The sequence below is a fragment of the Anguilla rostrata genome, chromosome 3 (assembly GCF_018555375.3).
Source record: "Anguilla rostrata isolate EN2019 chromosome 3, ASM1855537v3, whole genome shotgun sequence".
Classification (NCBI taxonomy): Eukaryota; Metazoa; Chordata; class Actinopteri; order Anguilliformes; family Anguillidae; genus Anguilla; species Anguilla rostrata.
Genome location: NC_057935.1, coordinates 39807623 through 39831804, shown reverse-complemented (window position 1 = coordinate 39831804; position 24182 = coordinate 39807623). Strand labels below are relative to the sequence as shown.

General features: G+C 46.7%; 1 protein-coding gene across 3 annotated transcripts in view; it reads left to right on the top strand.

The window, feature by feature from the left end:
- The window catches only part of LOC135250820 (hyccin 2), a 45898-nt gene that overhangs the window by 17007 nt on the left and 4709 nt on the right, over positions 1 to 24182 (top strand). Inside the window, exons 3-13 of one of the 3 annotated variants that reach the window (XM_064327567.1) lie at positions 7299 to 7383; positions 11704 to 11777; positions 12649 to 12750; positions 13421 to 13600; positions 13866 to 13946; positions 16180 to 16295; positions 17118 to 17213; positions 17951 to 18067; positions 19515 to 19602; positions 19903 to 20059; positions 21297 to 21434. In XM_064327567.1, the coding sequence (XP_064183637.1) occupies positions 11727 to 11777; positions 12649 to 12750; positions 13421 to 13600; positions 13866 to 13946; positions 16180 to 16295; positions 17118 to 17213; positions 17951 to 18067; positions 19515 to 19602; positions 19903 to 20059; positions 21297 to 21434 (1126 nt within the window). In that variant the 5' untranslated portion in view covers positions 7299 to 7383; positions 11704 to 11726. The remainder of the gene's footprint in view (positions 1 to 7298; positions 7384 to 11703; positions 11778 to 12648; positions 12751 to 13420; positions 13601 to 13865; positions 13947 to 16179; positions 16296 to 17117; positions 17214 to 17950; positions 18068 to 19514; positions 19603 to 19902; positions 20060 to 21296; positions 21435 to 24182) is intronic. The other 2 variants (XM_064327565.1, XM_064327566.1) reach the window with 2 other exon arrangements.

The following is a 24182-nucleotide window of genomic DNA, read 5'->3' as shown; positions in this document are numbered from 1 at the left end:
AGTTCTCCTGTTGCCTGACACCTCATTACACCAACACTGGAACATTTTCATATGCAATCCTTCCTCTTCTGTCCCGCGGTTAACCAATAATTGCCATCAGACTTTCAGCACCAGTCTACACTACCCATCAGTCATGCTGCCACAGGTACCTTAATAGCAGTCTTAATGTCAGGAGATGCGTGCAGGTCCTGGTTTGATGCCACTGATTCAGTACACCGGTAGAAAGGCCAAGCCGCTAGTGCTGTCTCTCTTTGTTGGTCGCTGTGCGGTTCTGTTAGAGACACCTGTGACTCACAGAATGCCAATCTCACATTCTTAGCCACGCCCACCTCAATGTCTCACACGCTCTTCTGTCTGACTCGGACGCACCTGCTTGCAGTCTGAGATGCCGTCTCCCTGTCCCAGACACCTCTCTCTCACACCTGTTCCTTACAGTACGCAGTGTGGATCTCACTGGTTTCAGTAGAAGTGCCTGTGGCTCTGCAAATACAAATAGCTTTCCAGAACGACTCTCAATGAAAACACGTTACCTACATTATATTGTGAGGGGACTGACCGAAGGCATTGATTAAGGTCAGAGGGAAACTTTGTGTTGTGTGTCTATGCATACTGATGCACTGGGTAGTGTAAGGTCTGTGAGCTAAATGGAGTTGCTGATGATGTTAGAAGTCTGAGTTCAGATGGCAGGGCTGTTTCGACTGCCGGGTCCGGTGTAATGCATTCATTTATAGCTCAGTCATTTACACTGATTTAGGTCCCTCATGGATACACCATGCTGGAATGGTGTTAAAGAGTGTAATTCTCTAAAATGTTATTTGTATTTTCTCCCACAGCCATAAACTGATGTACATATCAAATATAAATGTCTTGAATGTGATTCAAGGGAATGTTTTTTGTTGAACAACCGAAATGGATGCCACCTCCACATTATAAAGGCCTGGTGCATCTAACCAAATGCTTTCAGTGGAATGTATGATCTCAGAGCACTATTCTGATTGCATTATCTCGTCGGATAAACTGTACAGTACAACGGCAAGCCCCGCTTGAGTCTGTTGATGTTTGGGAAACCCACCATTTCATCTTTATGCAGCGTTCTTTATTTTCTGTAGGTCATTTATAGAAAAGCATTGGAAGCAATAACAGAATGCAGAGTCTCCTCCATTAGCCTAGCACTTTGAGTACGTGCAGCTCTGTGGGGCTTCAGCAAGGGAATACATGTGTAGTCAAACTGTCTCAACACCTCCCTTACTGCGGGAACACGCAAGGCGCGTCAGCTTTCCATTATCGAGCGCGTTTATATAAGGGACGACACGTCTGTTAATACAGAACATAGTCCATTTTCTATGGAGCGCAGGTTGCTGACCATAAGCAGAGTCGTCTCCTGCAACACATTGTAAGCGACGGTGTTTACACATGAGGCAGGGGTGTATTTTCTTCAAGGGAAGAGAGATTAACAGACAGTGACGGGGCGGGGGGAGCGGGCGTACGCGGAGGGTGGGCGTGCAGACGAGGTCGCGCTGCTGTGATGTCGGCCTGCCTCGCGAGAGAGCGGGCTCACAGATCCGGCGCTCGCCCAGGGAGCCGACAGGACGGTAATTGCACGTCAGGGAGCCTGAGCGATGGCACTTTGCGGTCCGAGCGGGCAGAGCCGCCGGCGGAGAGGCGGGGGATGATGGGAGAACGCGAAGGCCACTCGGGGGGGGCTCGGAGGAGAATAATGTCTCATGAATACTTTAGGCCGTCCGTAAAGCCCTTTCTCTTTGTTAGCCTTTAACGAGCAGCGCGGAGGTTTAGAGACACGAAGCTCGCCGTGAATGCCACCCAGAGTGAGAACACTTCAGGGTGAAGTGGTTGGCTGATAAAGTGGATGATTGCTTGAAATCAGCAAGACTGCGTTTCAGTGTGGAGTCAATGTGGAGTCAGTCACTGAAGTAAAGGCTGTGTATTGGAGTGTGGAATCAGAGAATGATGCAAGGGTGATATCTGCAAAATTGGTCAAATTCCTCAAAGGGGGCGAGGCCTATACAGAGTCATTTTGGACGGCTGGTTCAGTAGGAACATTAAATGGAGTCTCATGAAAATTGTGTGGTATCAACTGCTCCTTGTTATGATCATTTGAAAACTTAGAAAGCGAGGAGCCAAAGTTAGTGCAGACTAAAATGGTGTACATCCCAGAATCAGTATCCCCAATAACAGCATTGTTGTGCTCTACAGTATAACCTCAAACCTGCACCTGCGTGCACACCTGTGCTCTCTTATACATAGACAAACATTCAAACTCATGAATGCGCACACGCATGAACGCTTGTACGTGCATATACATGCACACACAAACACACTCCAGCGTGCACACACACTAAAACACAAGACACAGTGCCACACACACTCACTTGACTCAACACTGGAGAACTAGAGTTGTTGTGAGGACATGAACATGAGTTGTGACTCTTGAACTGAGGACCATGGGTTTGAATTCTGTACTGGACCAAGCTGCTGCTTTCCTAATAAGGTTCTGGAGTGAAGCATAGAACAGGGCACATGCTTAAGGAATGCCTTGCCTGTTCGGCCGTGGCCAGGAGTGCTGTATCCCAATAAAGGACAAATACAAAACAGAAACGTAAACAGGAAGTGGAGTTGGGTGTGACGGAGGAACGGGTGTTTTCCAGGGAAGGGTAACTGTCGGAACAACATCTGTGTATTGCTCATAGTTTCGTTTTTTGCCACACGTAGTCAACAATGGGGAAGGATTGTGGTAATGCTGGTTAGACAATAGACAGCAAGTACAGCAGGGCATTTTTTTTAATGAATCTGCATTACTGAAGCTAATCGACCTGTCTTGTTTAGCATGTACATGAGATAATGAATTCAAGTTCCTGTCATTGTTTTCTCTTCCTGTGTTTGTATCATCATGTCTGTCCACACATTCAGATCACCAGTGTAACCAATTTCAGTGGCCCAATTGAAAGATTTTACCAATTTTGTGCGTGTTGTCTTTCGTCCTTTGTGTAGTACTACTGTTTAAAATTTACATCAGAAAGGGTGGTGGTTTACATCTGTAAACTCAGGTATGTCTAGAAACATTGTATGGTGTCGAATTATCTTTTTTTAAATATGCATGTTATGGGTTAATGGAAAAATATAAAAAATTTGGTCTTTCTAAGTTCCAAGCCCACAGTCTCAGATTTACCGTCTTTGTGCAGTTCAGGCAGACTGGGACTCACACGTGTTCCTGGAATAGGTAAAAATTCTGGAGGAAGCTGCCAGATTATCCGGTTTTCACAGGCTGCAGAAAACAGGGCCTCTTTCTGAGCAGGAGACTGGGTGAAAGACTGAGGCTGAGCTGTTGGTCTTGTTGCACAGAAAGGAAATGTTTTTCTGCACCTTATCTTGTTTGAGTGCGCCCTAGCATGTCTTTCTTTGTTACATTAGAGATACTGCAGGACCTTTAAAAGGTCACAAACTTGAACCAGGGCTGGGAAATCCAGAGCTGTGTAGGATCAACAACAGCTTTTACAACCCTGGGACAGGTTCAGAGTTGTTTCCGACACAGTCGTCCTCAGACCCCCTCACAAATGTCACCCCGGATATATGTACGTCTGTACTGTATCCCTGTGTACACCTGTACTAAGAGAAAGGGCTGTGGTTTGGTGGTTGTTAGTTCACATCACCACAGAGCCTTCTGTAAACTTACAAACCTGCTTGTAGATAATTCTGCCCTCCAGTCAAAGAGAAGCTCTTTGTGGTTTCCAGCATGATGGTTGGTGCTAGAGAGTTTGGGATTCACCCTGGTAGTATCAACTAAATGTGCGCCATCAGAATTTAATCTCTTGCGTGTGCATCTCCCCAACATTAACCCTCAACTGAACACCCTGTACAAACTGCCTTTCACTGCCCTGCTCAGGGTTCCACATTTCTGCTCAGATAGACGCCCTGTGCGCTGCGGTCTGTGGAGACGGGATAATCTGGCCGCTTCCTCCTGCATTTTTAATGAAAGTGCATAAGAGCAGGCTTCACCTTGATGTGAGAAGCTCTCCCCTCGTGGAAGAGGACCCGCATGTATACTCCCACTGCAGAGACCGCACTGTGCATTTTAAATCCGTAAAATATTAAAAGTTTATGACTTGATGTCTCTGTCCTTTGGTTGACTTCTCTACCTGTGCCTGTGGCATTAATGTGTTTCTGTAGTAAATGTGGAGATACAATGGTCACTGCTACCATGTCTGTTACTAATTTATAGAATTTGACAGTATGATTTGGAAAGGAGAGCTGTGTGTGGGATGATTATGGTTCATCATCACCATATATGACTTTGCAGAAGCCAGAATCCACATGCTTCCCTCTCACCTGTGGGCCCCACTGCCATTATGTCCTCATTATCAGCAGTCACAGTGTAGACCTGGGGAAAGGGGAAAGGGGAAACAGAAAGGCACTATTTGCTTCCTATTTTCTGGGTAGAGGAACTAATCGAATACCGTTATGGGGAATAAGAGTTTGTAATCTTCAGCTGTGTAGTTTATTTATCAGGCATTTGATTGGCCTTCTACGACATTTTGTCTGTTTCATTACGCAACCAAAATGCCCTTAATTTTCTGTGTAGGGATTGTTCATACACCTAAAACTCACAATCCTCTCCTTTCTGTCCAATAGCAGCTGTGTTCATTTACTGGGCCTCTCTGGTCTTCATGCATAATAATGGCCTGCTCTGTACACACTGGCCTCCAGGCTCAAGGGATAATCTATAATGCTTATGAAAATAAAATCTTGGAGATATACTGTTTAATAGGATTGCCCACAACTAATCTGTTTTATCCATGACAAGGTTCTACTTTGTTTGCATGTTTTAGAATGAAAGAGAAGTTGTGTGTGTGTTTTAGAGGCTGTGGTGCAATAGGAATGGTAGTGAACTTAATCCCATACCCAAACTAAAAGAACTCATTTTCACAAACTGCCTTTTAATGGGAATACTGCACTATCTGGAGGTGCATCATTGTATAACCTGTGTGCATGCTAGCAATACTAGCTTACTTTGTAAGGCAAAGATTCACTGACGAAGTGGGGACTATTTTCAGCAGCACAGTTACTCATCATGGCCGGAGTTAATAATAAAGCGTTCACTGCAGGCCCATCGTCCGCGTCCCACAGCTGGAGGCCGCCATTTTAGAGCCTCCAGCCTGCGGTGCAGAGGCTGTGGTCTCGTCGTGAAAATGAATACATTTTGTTTGGTAATCCCCATTTGAGTGTACCAGGGCACCTCATGATTCATTGTTCAGCTCGTTGAAAGTCAGCAGTCTAGTAATAGGAATGGCTTGAGCAGCTGAGACAAAGCAATCTAGTGACATCAAAACCTCGCTTGTTTTAAGATGGCTGCTCCCCTTGTAGCTGCGAAAAAAAGCAAACTTTAGTTTATTCCTCTAGCGAATACGGGTCAATTTCAGATTTGATTGCAGGGCCATGCCTTATTTAAGGTAAAAAGCAAATGAACCAGGGCCACATTTCCAAGTGCATCACGCTTCGTTTTAAGGTTTGCTAATTAACTTGGTAAAAATGATGTCATCGGAACAATTTCTCCCCACCGCCAACACCCCTAGCTGGCTAATTTTCTTGCCTGGCTGGCTACTCAAAAAATTTTGGGAACCCCCTACTTGACTGTGAGAAAGTTCACCAGTTGTGTAAATGGTGTCTGTCTGTGTATTATAGAGGTCTGTAGAACATTCCTCTGATGAAGAGCTGAGGGCCAATGATTGGTCACGGTACGCGTTTTGCACCAATAATTGGTTGTGTTAGTAGTTTTGCATGTGCTGAAAGGTTTTGAACATGCTAAAGGTCTTAGTTAATCAGGCCCTGGGTCTAACCTGGGATAGACTGGCAAAACGACCCCCTCATCCACAAGGTTATGAGCAGTTACGAAGCCCTTTTTTGGGCAGGAAGAGGCTGTTAGGCGCCCTCATCTCAAGGAGCTTTGTCTGTGTGTCAGGAACACGCCGCTCTAAGGTGCTGCCTGTGTCATTTACCAGCCAGTTAAGTGAGGCCTCTGTCTGGAAAGCAGGTGAAATTAAATTTATTCAACCAGGTAAGTTAAGAACCATTTCTTTAATCAATAAGGACCTGGCTAGGGTGTGACTGGTAAAAGATGCGACAGGTGAATCAATGGATAGTCCCTTTAAAGATGTTCAGCAGTGAAGCTCTGGATGATGGATTGCTTCTCTTAGCACAGAGATTATTGCCTACATTACGTACAGCCTGTGAACGGAGTGTTTGTTTATTGACTTTTCATTCTGTGTGTAATGCTGAGGTGCATTTGTGATTCAGGAACTCATTGCTGCTGGACTCTGAGCTAAAAACGAATGCACTCACAGTTATCATTACTATTAGTATTAACACATAAGCTGATCTTGAAATATTTTTTGCCTTGAACTCTGAGGGAAGTAGCAAGCTTGGGTCAATTTAGTGGCCTCAGCGAAGCTGGTCTTTGAAGCCCTGTCAGTACCAACCAGTGCTATCTTCTCTACTTTTTCAAATGACTGCTTTTCACAGTTGAGCGCAAGGACAGTTGAGCTTACATAATACACCCTGCTATCTGTCCTTAATGAGATTAATAATAGGTTTCAATCCGACACTCCACACTGGTCCCTGTAGGTTATGAAGGCTTCATTTCCTCATGGCTCTCATTAAAATTCTCCTAAAACACAGAAAGCTGGGAAACGCATGCGGTGACTCACGTTGGGTGATTCAGCGAAAAAGGTCACAATAAAACTCTTGAAACGTTGGAGAGATTAGTTAGTGAAGGCCCAATGCCCTGTTGTACAGGTGTTCTCTTTACCACACTTCCTCCTGCAGTCATTATGCCTGTAATGAGTGTCCTTCAGGGAAGTTGCCAGTCTGCTCCACGTTTACTGCTGATGGCTGAAGAAGCTCTTACATTAAAGAGCAGTACAGAGAACAGCAGTATGTACTTTATTTTAAAAATGGAATTCTACATATATGTACTTTCCACACAAGTTGGTTGTACTTCATTATATTTGGATGATTGTATGTGAGTATAGAGGACCCGTTTTGTCAGTTATGTGGGACCAACATGGGTTTAAGCCACATGTGTTTCTTGTGGTTGATGCTTGTGATACGGGCTTCAGATTTCATAAACTGGATTTCCAGTAGCATCCTTGCAGCAGCCTTCTATAACATAAAGTTTATGGTGTACTTAGACTGAAACCTGATTGGTTATGTGTGCATTTGCTGTTACTTGATTGGTTTCTATAATTTTATTGTAGCCTTATTGGCTCTGTGTTTCCCCTCTATAGGTGGTTCTCTACGACTGACAGATGTGTGAGGTCACAGAAGCACAGAGACATCCCTCTGAGGAGAACTGAATTCTGGGAGTTTGGGGTAAGAACACACCCAAGCTACACCATTTGATTGGAGCATGGCTCCTGTGAAATGGTCTTTGAACTGAAGTCGAGTAGAAATCGAGTAGAGGTATCTTCATATTGACATGCCCTTGGAACTTTGCAACTGTAACATTGTTTGGTGTGACAAGAAATGACAGAACCATGTTGTTTCCATGGCAACAGTGCACCATGGAGAGTTTTGGGGGAGCGATGGTTAGACAGGGACAAAAGTTACTACAGGGAGAAACATCAAGGGCAGCTTCTTTCAAAAGAAAAAAAGTGAAGTATATTTCACATTCTTAAAAACCTATAAATTTAGCCACATGATGTCCAAGAAGATCTGTCAAGCAGGCATTTAACTTTGCAGACAAAAGTACAGAAATTCCAAGAAAAACAAGACATTGGCTCAGTTCAGTCTACCGTCAGTAGGATACTAACTGATAGCCATCGTCGTTGCTAATCATTCCTCCGAGTCATAGATGTCGCTGAGTGAACCAACTGGTGCTAATATTTAGTCGACTACAATCAAAAGACCAGGCGGTTTGCAAATAGTGACCACAGTATGTGCATATGTACCAGGCTGAAATAATATAGACAGATTCTCAACATAAAATCTATAGTATGTATCCTGAAACACAATATATAGTGCAGTTTCATTTTTTTTTTTTTCCTTTCACATCATCTTTTTGCACATTGTTTCCTTGTGTTGAGTTCTCTGTTTACTGAGAGTCTGTGCAGGTTTTTTTTTGGTGAAAATGTTTAACGGGGTTGAGATACTGACCCCCGTCTCAAGCTTAGAGGACGTCTGTCTTCCCTGCGTATTGTAGGTCAGTGATGAGGAGCACTGAAAATCAATTCCAAATGGTGCTGCCAGCCAGACGGATTGCATAAAGCTCTGTGCTGTCAGTCACGGTGTTAATATTCAGATGTTTCGTTTTCTGTCTAAGAGCCCCACACTCATTAAAGTACATTATTTCCATCAGTGCTGAACACTCAATTTATGAGTCAGAGCTGTCAGCAGTTTTGCTCATAAACACACACACATGCACATGCACGCATGCATACACACAGACATGCGTACACACACACGCACACACAACACACAGACACACACACACACACACACGCACACGCGCACATGCAGAGATGATAGCAGAGCTAATCTGGCACTGCAGTTTGTTTAATTCACACCAAGCGTGTGCGTACAGGTGTTGGGGGCACACACAGCCCAAGGTCAGACCATTATCGGCGCCTGATGGGGAAAAATGAGAGAGGCTTTAGAGTACATATCTACACCAGACCCAGATGGTCTGTGCATCTGTATGCAGACACTCACCTGACTAGTTCCTCAAGCTCATAGTTGCTCTTCTGTGTCCTCACACATAATGGAACAGGCTGGTCTCCATTCCACACATGATCTTCCTGATCCTCGCACACACTGGGGCAGACTGGTCCTCATTATCCTCACACATACTGGGCAAGACTGAGTTTCATTATCCTCACGCACACTGGTCAAGACTGAGCTTCATGATCCTCACATATGCTGGACAGTTTAGTTTAGTCTTAATATCCTCACACATTGGGGATGACTGGTCATCATAAGTCCTCCCACACAAGGGAAGACCGATCTTCATTATCCTCACACTCACACTGGGTAGACTGGTCTTTATTATCCTCACATGCACTGGGGTAGACTGGTCTTCATTATCCCCACACACACTGGGGTACACTGGTCTTCATTATCCCCACACACACTGGGGTACACTGGTCTTCATTATCCCCACACACACTGGGGTACACTGGTCTTCATTATCCCCACACACACTGGGGTACACTGGTCTTCATTATCCCCACACACACTGGGGTACACTGGTCTTCATTATCCCCACACACACTGGGATACACTGGTCTTCATTATCCCCACACACACTGGGGTACACTGGTCTTCATTATCTCCACACGCACTGGGGTACACTGGTCTTCATTATCCCCACACACACTGGGGTAGACTGGTCTTCATTATCCCCACACACACTGGGGTACACTGGTCTTCATTATCCCCACACACACTGGGGTAGACTGGTCTTCATTATCCCCACACACACTGGGGTAGACTGGTCTTCATTATCCCCACACACACTGGGGTACACTGGTCTTCATTATCCCCACACACACTGGGGTACACTGGTCTTCATTATCCCCACACACACTGGGGTAGACTGGTCTTCATTATCCCCACACGCACTGGGGTAGACTGGTCTTCATTATCCCCACACACACTGGGGTACACTGGTCTTCATTATCCCCACACGCACTGGGGTAGACTGGTCTTCATTATCCCCACACGCACTGGGGTACACTGGTCTTCATTATCCCCACACACACTGGGGCAGGCTGGTTTTCTTTATGAGAGACCACACGCAGATTGGTTGCTTTGCTCAGAGGGCTTATTTTGTCCAATCAGACTCTGAAGCGAGAACCAGCCCTGCCCCCTTCTGGCTCCTCCTTCAGACCGCTCTGCCAGCGTGACGGCGAGGTTTAGCGCCAGCGCTACGTTCCCTGCCGGGGTGCCGGGTTCACACCCGGGGGGGTTTTCTGTTCCGAGCGACTGTTGGAAAGGCGAAACGCAGCGGTGTGTAACGGAAAGCCCGGGCCCCGCGCGGTTACCATCAGACGGTAATCAGCTTTGCCCGCTGTGCCAGGCACGCCCACAGACTGGGCGCACCTTGGGATGCCAGCCTCGCGCAAACAAGGACGACCTTGGCGGGTTTGTGCGCGTGGCCTGTGTGCGCGCAGATAAATTCGAGTAAGACGATACGACGTTTAGTTCTCCCTGGACCGCAGCGTAATAGGCAGGGGCTTTTTCTCTGCGTCTTCTCTGCAGCCGAGACGGAGAGAGAGAGGTGGGCACTCCGTTATAAAAGCTGCTGTGGATTTAGCGTGCTGTTTCTCTTTTTCCAGTGCACGGTGCACACGCCCCTCTGATTGGTCACACACGCCCATGTGACATTTCTGGGCCCAAGTCCACTTTTGTGCGCGTTGCCCTTTGGCTGAATTAACAGGGCTTTAACCAGAGTGACTGAGGTATGCTGCCATTAGGTGACCGATAAGACTTTGTGGTGCAACGGCACCGGGCTGTGGAGTCCACACAGGCACAGAGTGTTCTGTCATTAGGAGCTCTTTTTGCTATTCCTGGCTTATTTACGATGATGTTATGATGAGCCCTCTCACGCTCACCGTCTCTGTGCAGGTGGTGGTGAGGTACAGTCCTTCACCCCCTGGCCTTCCGTCTCGATACAGCACACTCACGCAATCGCTCGCTTAAATACGCTCATGTTCGTACTCGCCAACACACACACACACACGTCAGTGAATCGCGCTGAAACGTGCACACACACTCACGCACGCTCAGGTGCACACTCAGCTGCCATGTTGTCTTAAAGAGCGTCGTCCTGACTCAGCCGTCACCCTCTGAGGTTTGTGTTTCGCCCATGCGAAAATGGCACGTTTTTGGGATGCTGTTGTGCAACGCCTCTGGTAGAAGGGTCACGCAGCACTGTGAGTGCTGCCTGTTTGGAGGGGTGCATCTGCTAGTGCCAGAGGCTGTGGCTCCAGCTTGGCTCAGTGACAGAAGGAAGAGCTCTGCAGGGAGTGGTAGCATGTGGTGGTATATTAAACCAGGCACTATTCCACAGTCATTGTGGATGTAATTCTCAACAAAGGTCAACCATAGACTGTTCTAGAATAACTGCCTGTCGTTTAGGTTAGACATTGCTGTGCTTCTGTTGGTTGTTCATTAGACGTCTGTGGTCAGAGCAGCTATCACATTGCACAATTTTGGCCTGAAATTTCGGACACTGCCAGTCTTCTGTCGGAGGCTGAGATTCATTAAATGGGCCGTCTGTGAGATGTCACACACTGAGAGATTTAAGATGGCTGATTTCGGCTCACGACAAAAAAATTCTTACACGATTTGAAAATTTTGTCTGCAACTGCAAAATCGTTACAAATATCACAGTGTATTCCCCGCTTTAGTCAAAGTAAACTCTGGTAGCTCTAAGTTAGTAATGAGTCATCGTGGGTGACCTCTCTGTCGAGACCAAGGACCACTATGGAAATAAGTCTGTGACTTTTTGTGATCATTTTAGGATGCATGATTTGCTGTAACGTGTATTTTAATAAATGTCAAATAAACTAAGCTAAAACACCAAATTAATCAAAAGATTACAGAGATCTGCTAATATAACATCACTCCCCCATCACCCCGTCTGCTCCTTCCCTTCATCCTCCTCAATCCTTCTCTCTCTCCCTCTGACAGGGGAGGCGAGTGTTCAGTAGAACATGTTGGGCTCGGAGAAAGGAGTCGTGCAAGAATGGCTCTCGGAATTTAAGGTGGGTGGCCCCCCGTTTCACCTCCCACTCCGTTTGCGCTGTCAGTAAATCAGCGCCTTTTCTTTGCTGCTAAACATAGCACCATGTATAGACAGGAGCCAGAGAGTGACCTCGCTCTCACCAAGAATGGAGAATCTACTGCCCATCCCTCTGGGATTCAGTCATTCCAGAAAATGCAGGAGAAAGGCCATTTTTTTTATAGCTGTGCGAGTCTCATGGTCATCTACTGCTGCCAGCAGAAACAATGTTTCCCGTGCTGCTTTGTCTCTGACTTTCAGTGCCAATCTGGCAGCAGCAGTATCTGGAGGGGCGGCGCCTCATGGCCTCAGTTTGACCCAAAGGTCCTCTATTGTGAGCCCCAATGCCCTGGCCAACACCCAGCTCAGCTGATCTGAGATCAGTCATCCTTTCTTAGTCTGTAGTACAGATGAGTGGAGAGCAGCTCTGAGCAGTACTCAGGGCAGATGAACTGTGATTAGTCAGCTGTTCTCATCTGTTGTACTGATGAGTGAAGAGCAGCCATGACCACAGAAGCTAATCTGAGGTCAGCCAACCAAGCACTGGAGAAGAGCCACTGTGACCCACCCATTTTTGGGATAGTTTTTCTGCTCTGTGTGAAGCACAGCATTTCATTATTCACTGTGAAGACAGCTTTTGGTGACACACACATTAATTCCTGCTAACAGTAAGCAGCACTGATTATTGTTTATTTGTGCAGACTAATATTGATGAGACTATTGATATTGATGAGACTATTGACATTGATGGGACTATTAATATTGATATTGATAGACTATTGACATTTCCAGTAGTATGCACTAGCCACAGGGCGTTCTATAGCCTGTTAATATTTCCCTGCCCGCCCCCGCAGACTTTGCCTGACACCCAGATCCCCAGCTACGCGGACAGCCTCCATCTGAAGAAGTCCCTGGTGCCTGCACTCTACCAAGTCATCCAGGACCCCAACAACGAGGTGGGACGGCACCCACCGCCAGTGCTGGTATAGACCAGTAATCACCAGCAAAACTGAATTACTGTCTGTCTGGGCTCAGGGTTTTAAAATAGGGCTTAAAGAAAGTGTGAAGTGTTAAACAATGCAGCTAAATGGAGCCAGTGTTGTTTTGCACTGCAGTTAGCCTTGCAGTCATTTAAGATCTAAGGAGCTACAAATGCTAAGACCTTCTGAAGGGTCAGCATTGGGCAGAATAATGAAAAATGTTTTGAGTCTGATGTTTTCGTATGAATAAAGTCTTTGTTATGGGCTTTCCTCTCTGTTAAAAAGCTGTAAAGGGAGGATGTGGCTGTTTCAGTGACCTCCCCCTCCTCGCCCTCCTCTCCTTCCTGTATGATGTCACATCCTGTCCGTCTGAGGAAAGCTGTGTGGTATTGTTGTCACTAGTGTGCGTTTGTGTGCGTGTGTGTATGTGTGCATGTGTGGGGTGTGCGCGCATGCATGTGTGTGCATGTGTGGGGTGTGTGTGTGCGTGCGTGCGTGCGTGCGCGTGTGGGGTGTGTGCATGTGTGGGATGTGCACGCATGCATGTGTGGGGTGTGTGTGCGTGTGTGTACGCGTGCGTGCGTGTGTGTGTGCGTGTGTGTGCGTGCGCGTGCATGTGTGTGTGTGTGTGTGCTGTCTCCTCCAGCTGCTGGAGCCGGTGTGTCACCAGTTATTTGAGCTCTACCGCAGCTCTGTGGACCGTCTCTGCCGCTTCACACTGCAGTTCCTGCCAGAGCTGGTCTGGGTGTACTTGCGTGTCACGGCCAGCAGGGACCGCCAGAGTAATGGCTGCATTGAAGCCCTCCTGCTGGGCATCTACAACCTGGTGTGTCCATTACGTGGGGCGCTGTGATGTTTGGGGCTGGGCTTCTTTGGGGGTTCTTCATATCTGATACAAGGTTTGGGTAAGGACGAGAGCCAGCCTTGAAGCAGATATTGGGTTTGTGGGGAGAGAATGCTGTTTGGTTACCAAGAACAGGATCAGGGGTCACTGTAGCACAGTCCTTGCGTGCAGTGCATTTGAGGTCTGTCACACATGCAGTCTGATGGAACTGTCACGTGTCTGAGATTTATGTTTTTCTGCTTTGCAGGAGACTGTTGACAAAGAGGGAAATGGGAAGCTGTTGTCATTCACAATCCCCTCCATTTCCAAACCATCAATATACCACGAGGTAAGGGCGACAGCATCATCTACATGTGATTATTCCGCCACTTCAGCTGCCTCATGTGGACCACAATGGTGTGGGAGAAATGTGTGCACATGGGTGCTTGTTCTTCAGCAAGGCCCTGCACACTTTATGAGTTTAGCTTCTGCAGTAACTCCCTCTTCAGTTTCCCAAGCATTTGCTGTTATTTCTTGAGAAATTTGACCTTAACTTAATGTTCAGTGTTGGGTCCTCTGAGTAATCGTACTTACACACACACGCGCACACACACATGCACAGACACACACACAAACACACACACACACACTCACACACACACACGTTAGTGAGTAATGCCTACCCCCGTAACCTTGACCTCCGGTTTAATTAGCCGCCATCATCATTCTGCGCTGCCGCAGTGACGCGATGACCAGGTTCTCTTGGCCCCTATGGCGATGCGCATACCTCTGCCACAGCGCGCTGTCCCACACATCAGCCTCCCCCGACCAGCCCCCCCCCCCCCCCCCATACGAGATTGCTTTCTCGCCCGTGGGTGGCATTGTGTCATCCCATTCGCTGAAGTTTATTATTCTCCGCGACTGGGCTGGCTGGCTGCGCTTTTTTCGCGTGGCCTCGGCCCCATATAAATCACCGCACGCATCGTCGGCATGCAGCCCCAGTCTTTCTCCCTCCCTCCACACGGGGAGACGCTGCAGATAATCGCTCGCTCCCTCCCCAGGAACCCGCCGCTCCTTCCGTCACTGTCGAGCAGGGGGAGAGCGGTGATTCATTTCAGCCACGCCCCCCCCCCCCCCACCGGAACATGAGCTTCAAAAACTCAGTTAGTGGAGGACCGTATGTATGTTATTTTTGGCTTGTAATTGCCTTTAATGACCTCGTTAGCACTGTCATTTACGCCATTTTGCATTCTTCCGCGCGCAGATGGCCTCCCTCCCAGATTCCAGAGCCCGTTAATGCCGTGTGCCGTTTCAGCTGTCGCTGGCTAATAATGATGCGATAATTGCGTGCATCTGTTGCAGCTTAGCTTATCTCCAAGATCAACCTGAACAGGCCAAATGGGTTTGGTCAATTCGTTGCTCAGGGCGAGCTTTCCTCTTTCTCACGCAAATTAGGTTTCAGCTTTTGTTTTTGTCCTCTTATCAGCAAGCCATTTATGATAACTTTAATATAATTGTTCCACATTTTCACTTCTCTCTGTTTTGACTACGGTCACATTATACAATCACCTTCGTATTTACTCTTCCTTTAAGCGGTTATGTATGAGCGTGTTCTGTAACTGTAACAATATCCGTGTTATGCATCTAAATGTATTTAAATGTACGTGTATATTTATAATGAACCTTATTTACCTCAGGTAGCGGGTATTTTTTCTGCTATCTTTCCTTTGTAGTTCTATACACAGAGTCTCTTGGCCACAGCTGTGTGACACTTAAGTTTGTGACAGGATACAGTATTGTCATTTAATGGTAAATCCATCAAAGCTGTCTCCATTCTTTTTCATTTAGAACAGTTGAACAGGCTTTAAAATGTCCTCACTGGGGCTGAAGGGAGCTCTTCCTGCTACAGCACTGTTCTAGTGCGCCGATGGGCTCTATGGTGTGGTTTCAAACCTAGACCCTGCCAGTTCCTACCGTGGCCAGCAGCCCCACAGGGTTACAGTTGCTGTTAGCATCGCCTGAGGTAGCGAGGGTTTCAGCTGGCCAGGATGACGGCGTCGGATCGCGCGATGGCGCCCCCCCATGGGCACCCACGGTCCGCCCGTTGAGTGTCTGTTTGAGCCCGAGTCGTAGACCGCGCTGCGATGAGAAGCGGCAGCCGTCGCGTGCTTCAGAGGAGAGCGCAACCGTATCTGTGCTCTCCCAGATCGATAGCAGACATCTGCAGCAGTGAGTGCTGATGATGCAACAGCCTAGGCATTCCTAATGTGTGAGAATAAGGGGGAAAAGCTGAAGGCGTTTGTAGATCTACAGTTATGTATATTTACCATTACACAGAAACCCTCTTATGCCTGACATAAATACAGCTAACACATTGTTTTTTAAATGTGACGATATCATAATGAATAAGCTAATATTATAAATAGGTGTGTCATTAGAGTTCCCTCAGATAGTGATGTAATCCAGTGAAGTGTTGCTCACTGCAGCACCAGTAAATAGGCCGTCCGGCGAATGGTTCTCAGCCTGTTTGGTTTCGGGTACCGGTGGGTCACGGGTGGTCCTGCGTTTCTGTGCCCTCCCAGCCGTCCAGTTTGGGGTCCATGGCTCTGACGGAGGGGGCCCTCATCCACCACGACCTGATCAAAGTGGTGTACTGCGGCCTGCACCCCCAGAGAGAGACGTTCACTGCCCAGAACAGGTACCGCTCGGGGAGGGGGAGGGACTAGGGAAGGGTGGAGCGACGCCGTATGGGTGACCTTAGTCATGCACTCTTACGCCTTACCATTCATTTTACTTTCATTTCCTCTGCATTCACTGACGAGTTTTAGGGCCTGATTTACTAAAACCTTTAGCATGTACAGAACCTTTTAGCACACGCAAAACTAATAACACGACCAATGATTGGTGCGAGAACAAATACCATGACCTATCATGGGTCTTGTTATTGGTTTTGCGTGTGCTAAAAGGTTCTGCGCATCCTAATGGTCTTAGTAACTCTGGCCCTTAGTTACTTAACCTGCATTTACGTTAAACTGGCTAGAACAGTATTGATCGACTCCAGTTAAACCACCAGCTCGCTCTCCTCCAGTTTGACCCGCCTGTCAGCTCCTCCAGCCAAGCCACAACAGACAGCCTTTCGTGTTTAGCTTGCTGTTGTACGGAGTGGTCTGTCTGGCAGGCAGCACGCTGCTTTGCAGTTTAACTGCTGGTGTGCACAGTTGTTTTCGTTTGTTGTGTGGTGAGTCGTGCACTTCAAACAGCTAAAGGCATGGTTCCCCGATGAGTCCTGGAGCTTACTGCTCATAAAAGATGAAGACACAACTGTCGAATAACAACAACTGCTAGACACGACCTACATATCCAACCGGATTTACCCACCCCAGACAAGACCGGCCTCTGGGAGATCTTTGTCTGATGCTTTTCGGTGGTGCCGAGCCTGTTCCGCGCGAGGCATTGAAAAGTATTGCACACCATGCGTTAGTGTTTTACGTGATCGTTTTTGGTGTTTTTGTGGCTGCAGGTTCGAGGTCCTCTGTTTCCTTATGCTGTGCTACAACTCCTCAGTGGTCTACATGCCAGCCTCCTCCTATCAGTCGGTGTGCAGGATGTGCTCACGGTGAGGTCTGGTCTTCCACAGGAAACTCCTGGCTATCGCTGGGCAGCGCGTTCGCTCAAAACCACTGGCATAATCAGTCTTATCTCAGACTCTGAGAAAGCTAACTTAATCTCGTCTCTGCAACTCTGAGGAGGCTAATTTAGTATCTCCTCTATTAGATACAGAGGAAGTCAACACAGTATCACTCTCTTAAACTCAGAATAAGCCAATTTCAGCTTTGAAGTAGCAGTTAACAGGTTGTCATCCCTCTGGTAGGGGATTTAAGTGTTCTTGGTTACAATCAAGGGTGATGTGGGATTGAATGAGAGAACACACACTCAGATGACCAGCTACTTGGTACATACCTGAAATAATATTATACTAGGGGAGGGTCTTTAATAGAGGAAAACTCCCATTTAAAACATGCATTGTGCAAAATAGTTATTTATATTCATTTATGTTATCAATATGTGATACATGGGTGTAATTTCATGTTTAATACTAATGTGGTGGGTTTCACTGAAAGTCCATAAAACTCTTCAAATATCCTGCACCTTGTTTGTGATGCATGGCAGCTATTTTTAGTAAAATGCTCACCTCACATCAGCTAAGGTGTTGAGGGAGGTATTTATTTTGCAGAACAGCAGTTTAGTCGAATTTGACTATATTTAGCCTGTACAGTAGATAGGATAAAACATTGTAGCTTGAGTTTTTACATGTGGTCTTCCCCTTTGGTGGTCTTCCCTGTCCTTATGCAGGCTGTGTGTGTGCGGGTTTCCACGGCAGCAGGGGAAGGCGTGGCAGGAGCCCTGTAACCGGGTGCTATTGGACCCTGAGTTCATGGTGCAGATGTTGACAGCTGTCTATCATGCCATGTGAGTGTCGTTATGCCCACCCCCGTGGACCCCAGTGTGTGTGCAGTAGCGGCTAGGCTAACAAAAGGCTAAAGTCTGTGTGGAGTCATGCCTGTTTCATTGTGTTATTATCATTATGCCACTCAATATGCAGTTATAGAACTAGATATGTATTTTCAAGTTTTTTATCATTGCAAAGTGTGACTTATCTGTTTCAAGCTCACTTTTTTGGACAAATTGCAAGTTGTTTTCTGTGGTAACCTGGATTTTCAATGATTAACCGATAAGTGGAAAAAGGACACAATCTATCCAATGTCATTGGTCAACTTGGTCAACAAAAGAAATCTGTTTACAGTGCATTGTCATTGCATTATTTAATAGGGTATTTGGGTTTGTCTGACCCTCTAGTGTGGTCTAGTATATACAATCAAGGAATCGAGAATATGTGTACAATTCTCAATCCAAGCAATTTAGGAAAATGTGTGCCCACCCAGTGTTCCTCTTTCTCCATATTACCAGAATGTACTTATTTATATGGACAGATTTGTATGTAAAACAAAAGCAAACACGAAGCATTTCAAAAAGACCAAACCAAACCAAACAGTGAGCTCCTCAAAACTGACACTGGAGAATTTACAGCAGGGCAAAATGCCATTTTCCCAAAGTACATAACTATTGATATTCAGTGAACCGTTAAGCTACATTTATTTTTCCGTATTTGCCAATCCAATGTATTGCCATTCCTGAGTCCGTTTTTGTGACAATGGGAAGGTCATTCTGGTCATATCTGTGCCATTTATCTACGCAAATCGACGATATCCAGACATATTGTAACAGTGACTTGTTTGTGAATGGGTAGTCTCTTGAAAGTGCTCTTTTTGCTTTCCTTTTTGCGCCTTTAATGGTTGTGAGAACTAAGTGCCCGTGTCTGAAAATGCCACTTATCTCCAGTGAAGCGATAAGCCCCTGAGGTGGCATTGTGAAGTGGTTTTGTGATCGTGGAACTGTTCACACTTTTCAGTGTTTGTCCACATCCTTTTAGCGACAGCCATGGTGAAAAGTGGCAGGAGGTCAGAGAAACAGGAAATCAAGTTCCTGTTTCCACGTGATGTTTTTCATTGAAGTGGCTTTGGCGGAACTTCCACGAGCAGCTGTCGGATCGAGGGGCCTGCAGAGAGGCTGGTTTCATCTTTTAGGAAGTTTCCTTTGGTCCTTTCCTTCAATTGTGTTATTGTACTGTTTTCCAGTGCTTTTTTTTTTGTATGGCCTTTTCTATGTAGGGCTTCAGAGACAGGCTCCACTGTGTATGTGTCTGTAAGTCTGTGTGCTTGTCTGGGTGTGAGCGGTTGTGTGTGTGTGCGTGTGTTGTGTGCGTGCGTGTGTGTGTGTGCGTGTGTGCGTGCGTGCGTGCGTGCGTGAATTCCCTTGAAGGCTGCAGTCTGTCTGATGCTGTCCACTTCCTGTGCAGATACAATGGTGAGTGGGATCTGGGGAGAGAGGCCCTGGATGACATCCTCTACAGGGCTGAGCTGGAGCTCTACTCTCAGCCGCTTCTGGTGAGGCTCATCTCTGGAACGCGCTGATGCCCATCGTCTATGCCCCTGCCCCTGCAAATGCCCATGCCCCAGCCCCAGTCCCTGCCAATGCCCCTGCCCCTGCCCATAACCCTGCCCCTACCCCCTTTTTTGGAAAACATTCTGTAGTGATCCCACCTGTAACCTTCTCTGCTTCTCTCCCCTGCCTGAATAAAGTGGAGAAACAGATCTTCAGTAATGATGTCACTGTTAACTTGGCTTTGAAGTTCAGAGCTCTGGCTGTACGTAGCGTACCTGACCTCTGACGCCCCCGTTCCCCAGGTGGCCAACGCCATGAAGCGCTCCCTGCCCGCCAACGCCCCAGACGCTTCCCAGGGACGCAAGATCCTTCAGGTGGAAGTGACGCCCACGGCGACCCGGATCTCTCAGTCCGCCATCACTGCTGCCTCCATCCGCCGCCTCCGCTGGAAGAGAGAGGGTAAGAGCTCCGCCCCGCCCCGTCTCGCCCCGCCCTGCCCCAACTTGATCTCAGAACGAATTCAGCTTCACTGTGCTCCTAAGAGGAAGTGGAAAACAGGACTTTGGCAGTCATTACTGTGTAATTAGGTCCATCTTGATCCGAGCCAGCAGCGGGTTTCACTCATTGCAGATGTGATGGGTAATGAGGTGAGTTAACAGTCTAATCGACTGCTTTAATTGATCAGTTAAGTGCTGAGTAACAAAAAAAAAAACCAGCAGACGATGCAGCCCACCAGGACCAGGAATTGAATTTTATTATTACACTTCTTTTTAAACGGAACGTGTTTTTCATTAAATTAATTACTGAGACTGCAGCAGCGTCTGTACCGATTTCATTCCTCTGCTTACTGCCCTCTGCCACTGCTCTTTCATGCTGACTGATTGTTCAGTGTTGTTTCAATGTTACTCAGACGTTATTTTAAGGGGTTGGCATGACCATCCGATACCACGGACACTTCAGAATTCTTGTGGCTCTTGTGACAAACACAAGAAAGTGTTTGCCCTAGTCTGCTTTGCAAAATTGTCCTTCTGTACGCTCGACATATGTAATTATCCAAAGGCCGATTAAAGCACCAATTTTTTGGACCTAGGCACCAGTATCACGGTGAGTGACGGGAATTGCTAAGAGCTGATTACTTCTATGATTCATTACAATTTGTTCAACTATGATTATATATTTAATTGAATTTATTTTATTTATTATTTCTTTTAATTAGTATTATTTTCTTTCAGTGCAAATATACTGTGTCGCAAACACCAATTATATTTGGATAAGCCATAGTATCCAATAGTTACAATAGTAACTAATACCCCCACTGGTGTCCTTGACTGCATACAAATGCTCCTGACATAAGAATATGCTTATACAGCAATAGTGGAAGTCTGAGAATATTTGCCACGGACACCATGCCAACCCCTGATTATGTTCTTCTTCAGCTGTCTGACTGTGTCAGTATTGTTTCAGTGTGTTTGTTTTAGTGTTTCTCACTTTTCTTTCTGCTTCTGTGTTGTCATCGTCTCAGGGAAACTCACTTATGTGCGTTAGGGTCTGGACCGGCCGTAGAGTCAGATACGTGCACGCTGTTAATGTGAAAATTTTGCCCCTGGAGCAGGAAGTCACTGTGCGGCCGCGGTCTTTCTCGCCACCGTCACTAAGGAGCCCCCGTCTCCTCCGGTTCTGTTGTGTTGAATCCCAGATTGTTTTGACTTCTCGAGCGATGCCGAGTTCAGCCTCGCCTGCACCCCCAGCCGCCGCGCCTCCCCGGACCCGCCCGCGACCAATCCGGAGCGAGGAGGGCGGGTGCAGTCCAGCGTGCCCCCCGCCGCGCCTGAGGGTAGGCAGGGAAACGGAGGCAGAGGGCAGGGAGGGAGCCGATGTAGGAGGAGGGGCACCCTTGACTCCGCCCAGGGCCGGCATGGCAACCCTGCTGAGCTCCCTTTTCACACCCCCCAGAGTGCGCTGACTCACCCAGCCCCCCCGATCGAAAGCATCCGGCGTGACCCTCGTCTTTACCCCCACCTCCCATGGGCCCCAGTGTTCCTGGCCTTTAGGGCAGGCAGTTTGTGTACTTTTACTCTGGGCGCGGGGTGGAGAGAGACTTAGTCTGCATGGACCTCTCAGAGTGCATGCCTCGTGCCGCCTGCTGAGAGCTCTGCTCTCCTCACTCACTGAGCATGCTCATGCTTCCACTAGCAGATCAGTTCAAAACTGACCAATCGCAGCGTTTCACTGTGCCATCACAGCTGAGATTCCTGTTTGTGTTATCCCCATTGAGAGCTTTATTGATCCTGTATTTTTGTCAATTTATGGAAGATGGAGGAATTATGAGAGACTGACATAGAATATAATAATAAAGAATGAAATGGGCAATACATAACATTAATTAATTTAAGTAAAATGGAGTATAATAAGAATAATCATAACCATAATAATAATAACACAATGAACTGTTTGAGCAGATGGAGAAAATTTACTCTCTAAAGAAGTTCAATTGTGCAATGTTTTATTATGAATGGATTTTCAACAGATCAGTCCACTGGGATTGGAATGTCATATTGTTAAAACATTGTTCTGGGAGTATAAATAGTGTGCATACTATTAATGTAAATACTATTCCTCCCTTTGTCATACTGATCAGCACCTAACAAAGTGCTGCCTGCAGTTACCAGAGTGGATTTTAGTCTAGCTTCATTGATTTCACTCTAGCAGCTGTGCGAGGTGGAGGACAGGAGACCTCTAGGTGTTTGGTCTTTGCACAAGTTTATGCTGCTCGTTTAATGCTGCTTGGTGCAGGTTTAATGTTGCTTGTTAATGCTGCTTTACACAGGTTTAGTGCTGCCTCTAGTGGTCACAGCAAGCTAGATACAGAAATCCTATTGAAGCTTTGTATCCATCCATACTCCCAAGTACAGGGATCCACTGCTGTCTCAGCTGGTCCTGCTCCAGACTGGGCCCTCTGCCATAATGTACTTCTGTCCTCAAAATTTCCAGTGTGTCCCCTCCATATTTTCTGGTGCAGTTTCATTTTTACCCCTTTACTGCAGCTGTGTACATATTGCATATGTAGGGGCGGAGCTTGCTCGGTGAGTGACAAGAAGCTTCCCCAGAACTGCCACCTACCGCATTCCAGCATGTGCATGTCAATCAAAGCAGGAACAAGACCCAAAAACCCCAAATACTGTCGTCCTATAAAATGTGGCATGTTGTAGCTCAGCCCTAAAGATGCAAGTGCTCGAGTACACGAGTGTTCACGTGTCACTAGTACATACTCTGGTCCTAGGAAGCAGAAGGAGCCCATCTCCTGTGTGTCCTGTGTACTTCTGTCTCAGCGCTGGTGTCAGCTCGTCACGTCCATTAAGCCACTTGCTTTCACTGTGTAATCACTCAGCGTCTCACACCGTGTTGTTCTTTCATAAATCCAGCTTAAAAGGGGGTCTCAGTCAGTGCTTTGGGTGGCTTTTTGCCAAACTTAGATCAGTGCATTGCATGGACTCTACAGTGTGGGTGTATCCCAGTGCCCCTCTGCATCACTATTAACACACTGCAGTCCAATCACAGCCATTTTTATAATCTGGTTCATTCAAGCTGGTTGTTTTTCCTAGTTGGTCATTAGTCTCTGCTGGATTGCAGTATTCATGTATTTAGCAGTGAATGTGAGAATTGACCTGGAGCCTGTAGTCTGCCTTGTGATGCTGAAAAGACCTCAGTCACTGTTACAACGTCGTCTCCACTCCCTTCACACTTTGACAGAATATACTTCATGAAAGACCCTGACCATTGAAAGTACAGGCCTCTGTAAGCTCTTATAGTCAAAGAACTCATATACTTTAATCACATTTTTGTGGGACCCTTGATCAGCTATGTTTGAAAATAGTAAGGTTCTGCATCTTAGTCATCTGCAAAGGAATTATGAAGTTCAGTTTACCAAGATTCAGGTGTGTGGATAGAAACTTCTACTGCTTTTTTTGGCTTCTTACTCCTACTTTCAATTTGAGCTGAGCATAAAGCAGAATGTGCTGTGAGAAATTTGAAAGTATTGGTAAAATTCTTCGGCATGTCTGCCGACACATGGCCCAGTCAGAGTCAGGTTTCTGTCTGTTTTTCTGACGAATAACCTCTCTTTCCTCAGACTCCAGGCTGCATCGCACCACATGCGTGTGAGCTGAAGCGCTACGGGAGGGCATGTGCGCTAGTCTCCCTGTCTTGTGCATGTCTTCCCCTCGTCCATTTCCCTGGCTCTTCCAGTCTTTTTCCTCCTCTCTCTTCTGTTAGCGGTCCAGCCCAGGATGCGGGTTGTGCTTGCCCGGTGCTGCATGACGGAGCCTGTCGGTCGCGTCGCTGTGGTTGTCGTGCGAGGCGATTAAAACTTTATTTCCTGTTATCCATTCTGCTTTGCTTTGCCCTTCTCTCTGCTAACACAACCGACTCTGGCGGACTCTGTATTTAAAACAAGATTTTAACCTGTGTGTGTTTTTGTGTTCTGTTGACAATTGTTTGACCTAATTCCATGTGGTCATGAAGGTGTGTGGAATGTTTCTTACAATATTTAAAATTGACTTTTCTCCCCCAATGGATTTCAACA